At 55.4% G+C, this 3,739-nt stretch overlaps 1 protein-coding gene across 3 annotated transcripts in view; it reads left to right on the forward strand.

Annotated features, from left to right (window-relative positions):
- Positions 1 to 1,839: 1,839 nt before the first annotated feature.
- The window catches only part of DLGAP4 (DLG associated protein 4), a 77,483-nt gene continuing 75,583 nt past the window's right edge, over positions 1,840 to 3,739 (forward strand). For all 3 annotated transcript variants that reach the window (XM_006921775.1, XM_006921773.1, XM_006921774.1), the window contains exon 1: positions 1,840 to 2,838. In XM_006921775.1, coding sequence (XP_006921837.1) covers positions 1,840 to 2,838 — 999 coding nt within the window. The remainder of the gene's footprint in view (positions 2,839 to 3,739) is intronic.

The raw sequence follows: 3,739 nt of genomic DNA on the forward strand, positions 1-3,739 counted from the left end.
TGTGTGATCTTGGGGAAGTTCCTCCCCTCGAAGGGTCCCAGGCTCCCCTTCAATAAGATGGGGGTTTCACCTTGGCCAGTGTTTTTCACACAGTGTTCTTTGGGACCTGGGATTTGCCTTCAGAGCTGCTCTGAGAGGTGAGAGGGGGTCTGGGACACCCAAACCCGTGCTTGGTGTGTTCGTTTTCTATTGCCGCTATAACAAATCACCACAAATGTAGTGGCTTAAAACAATACAGATTTATTATCTTATGGTTCTAAAGGTCAAAAGTCCAAAATGGGTCGCAGAGCTGCATTCTTTCTGGAGGCTCTTGGGGAGAATCTGACTACTTGCCTCTTCCAGTTTCTAAAGGCTGCCCCATCCCTGGGCTCATGATCCCGCATCTCCGCTCTCTGCTCTCTGCCCCCTCGACCATATCTCCTCTGACTCTGACCCGCATGCCTCCTTCTTATAAGGACTCATGTGATTAGGTTGTACCTCTCCAGATAATCCAGGATGATCTCCCCATCTCAAGATCCTTAATCACATTTGCAAAGTCCCTTTTAACATGTAAAGTAACATAACCACAGATTCTGGGGATTAGGACATGGGCACCTTTGGGAGGCCTCATTCTGCCACACTTGGCTTCAGGCAGCAGTCTGTTCACTCTGACCTGGCCCAGCCCCTCCGAGAGTGCTCCTCCCACTGCCCTTGCCCTCACGTGCTCTGTTCCAGCCACGCTGATCCTCAGCACACCAGGCACAGGTCAGACCAAGCCTCGGAACTCTTCTGAGCAGGGCCGGTGGGGTTCAGGACTTAGAAACCTTACTGGTGGAGATAGGAAGACTGAGACCCAGAAAGGGAAGAGACTTGCCTAAGTGTGAGCCTAGTATTTCCAGGATGGTCCTGTCTGAAAGACCCAACTAGCCCAGCTGCCCCCATTTTACAGATAGAGAAGCTGAGGCATAGTGGCCTCTCCTGAGGCCTTGCCCTCTTCACCCAGTCCTGAGCCTATGCCCCTGTACTGACTCTGGGAACCTTGTTCCAGCCTGGCCATCACTGATTCATACCAGTTCGGAAATGATGGGCTAATGGGCTTGTTGGCCTCTCTGATGTCTGCAAGCCCCCAGTGTCTAGCTCAGAGGTCACACTTGGTAGACTTCTTGAGGACAGAGCAAGTTTTTATAGAGGATCTCCATTCAATGTAAGGATTCCTCTGCTGAAATAGAACTGAGCAGTATTTCCCTCAGACCCAGGTAAGAGGGGCCCCTGCCCTGGCCCTACTCTTTAGAAGACCTCACTGTCCTCTTTCAACCATGGGTGGCCTACACTGCCAGTGAGACCATCCCTTGGGGGCATGTGAAGTGAGCCTGGGGTGTATGTGTGTGTACAGCTCCGTGTGGGGAGGGACAGAGTCAGAGATAGGAGGAACGTGGAAAGCAGGCAGCTCCCCCCACCACATTCCACCACGGAATTCGGAGGAGACCAAGAAGCCTGAGTTTAAACCTGGCCTTCTGGGTTATTATGAAGATATATTCATTAAAGGAGGAGAGCTGACCCTATTTTGTTTAACAGTGTGCTGGCCTGAGTCGTAACGTTTATCCATACGTCTTATAGGCAGACAGACCTCCATTTGTACTCTTGTCCTCTGCCCCTCAATGCTAAGGGCAGATCGGGAGTCGTCAGAAATCCTCCCACCCCTGAGATCTGTGGGGATCTGGTTGACCTTCCTGGCACCCTGTCCCCCACCCTCACATCCAGCTGACGCTTCTGTCTTCTCTCCTCAGGATAGCTGCTGCCCGGGAGAGGCGACCCGGGCACCCCACTAGGGCAACGGCCCCTGCCTCAAGGGCCAGGATCATGAAAGGCCTCGGTGACAGCCGTCCCCGCCACCTCTCTGACAGCCTGGACCCACCACACGAGCCCCTGTTTGCAGGGCCTGACCGCAACCCCTACCTGCTGTCGCCCACGGAGGCCTTCGCCCGCGAGGCTCGCTTCCCTGGACAGAATACTCTGCCAGGGGATGGTCTCTTCCCACTCAACAACCAGCTGCCACCACCGAGCAGTACTTTCCCCCGCATCCACTATAACTCCCACTTCGAGGTGCCAGAGGAGAGCCCCTTCCCCAGCCATGCCCAAGCCACCAAGATCAACCGACTGCCTGCCAACCTCCTGGACCAGTTTGAGAAGCAGCTGCCCATCCACCGCGATGGCTTCAGCACGCTCCAGTTCCCTCGCGGCGAGGCCAAGGCCCGTGGTGAGAGTCCCGGCCGTATCCGCCACCTGGTCCACTCAGTCCAGCGGCTCTTCTTCACCAAGGCACCCTCACTGGAGGGCACAGCAGGCAAGATCGGTGGCAATGGCAGCAAGAAAGGTGGCCTGGAGGACGGCAAGGGCCGGAGGGCCAAGAGCAAGGAGCGGGCCAAGGCTGGGGAGCCCAAACGGCGCAGCCGCTCCAACATCTCGGGCTGGTGGAGCTCCGACGACAACTTGGACGGCGAGGGCGGTCCCTTCCGCAGCAGTGGGCCAGCCTCCGGGCTGATGACGCTAGGCCGCCAGGCAGAACGCAGCCAGCCACGTTACTTCATGCACGCCTACAACACCATCAGCGGGCACATGCTCAAAGCCTCCAAGAACAATACCACTGAGCTGACTGCCCCGCCACCCCCACCCGCACCCCCAGCCTCCTGCCCCAGCCTTGGCGTGGGCACCGACACCAACTATGTCAAGCGGGGCTCCTGGTCCACTCTGACCCTCAGCCATGCCCACGAGGTCTGCCAGAAGACTTCAGCCACCTTGGATAAGAGCATGCTAAAGTCCAAATCCTGCCACCAGGGTCTAGCCTACCACTACCTACAGGTTGGTCCCTGCCAGGGTCAGGGTGGCACGAGGGCTGTGGGGAAGGCACCAGTTGTGAGGCCCATCTGCACCACAGCTTCACTTGGAAAGTTGCTTTACTCGGGCCTCTCTTTACTCGCCTCAGAAATGGGGGGCCGGTGGAACCTGCTAATAACGGGATTCTTTCCACTGGCTGTGCTCTCAGGAGACATTCATATCTGAGACCATGCCTGAGTAGAGGCTAAAACATGTCCCTGCCCTTTAGAAGACAAATCTGGAAGCTGTGCCATCCACCCCCCTCACAGGACCAATTTCATGGCATTCTAATGGCCGGCCTCCTGCCTGCTACTCCCACCAGCCTGGAGGCTCCTTGAGGACAGGGACCATATCTGATGCAGTTGTGTGTCCCCAAGGCCCAAGACAGGGTCTAGCATAGAGGAAATGCTTAGGAAATGTGATAAGGGAGAGGGACAGATGAACAGATGGACACTTAAATGAACAGAGCTAGAAATAAGTAAAATAGAACCCTGATTATCAGGATGCTGGGAGAGAGACATACAAACAGTCACGTCAGTGTGAGCAGAATGTGCTGGAGATGAGCATGGAGGGCTGCAGGAGCCCAGAGGCCCTAACTCAGTTTGGGGGACTAACTTTCTCCTTTCAAATGCTAATGTCTATTGAAGCACTTATTATGCACCAAGGCCACACTCAAGGAAAGTGGCAGAAGGCTCAGATGTCTCTGTTGCTATGCATCCCCCAGGTTTCTCAAGGACAAGGAGAGTGGCTGTGAACTGGGTGGCTCCCAGAAGCAGAGTGCAAGCTGTGGGTAAAAGTTACAGGAAGCAGATTTCACTACACGTCAAGAAGGAAGGGGCTGCTTCTGTAGATAGTGAGAACCTCATCCTGGGGCAGCGGGGGTGGG

This window comes from Pteropus alecto, unplaced genomic scaffold (assembly GCF_000325575.1).
Source record: "Pteropus alecto unplaced genomic scaffold, ASM32557v1 scaffold45, whole genome shotgun sequence".
NCBI classification, from domain to species: Eukaryota; Metazoa; Chordata; class Mammalia; order Chiroptera; family Pteropodidae; genus Pteropus; species Pteropus alecto.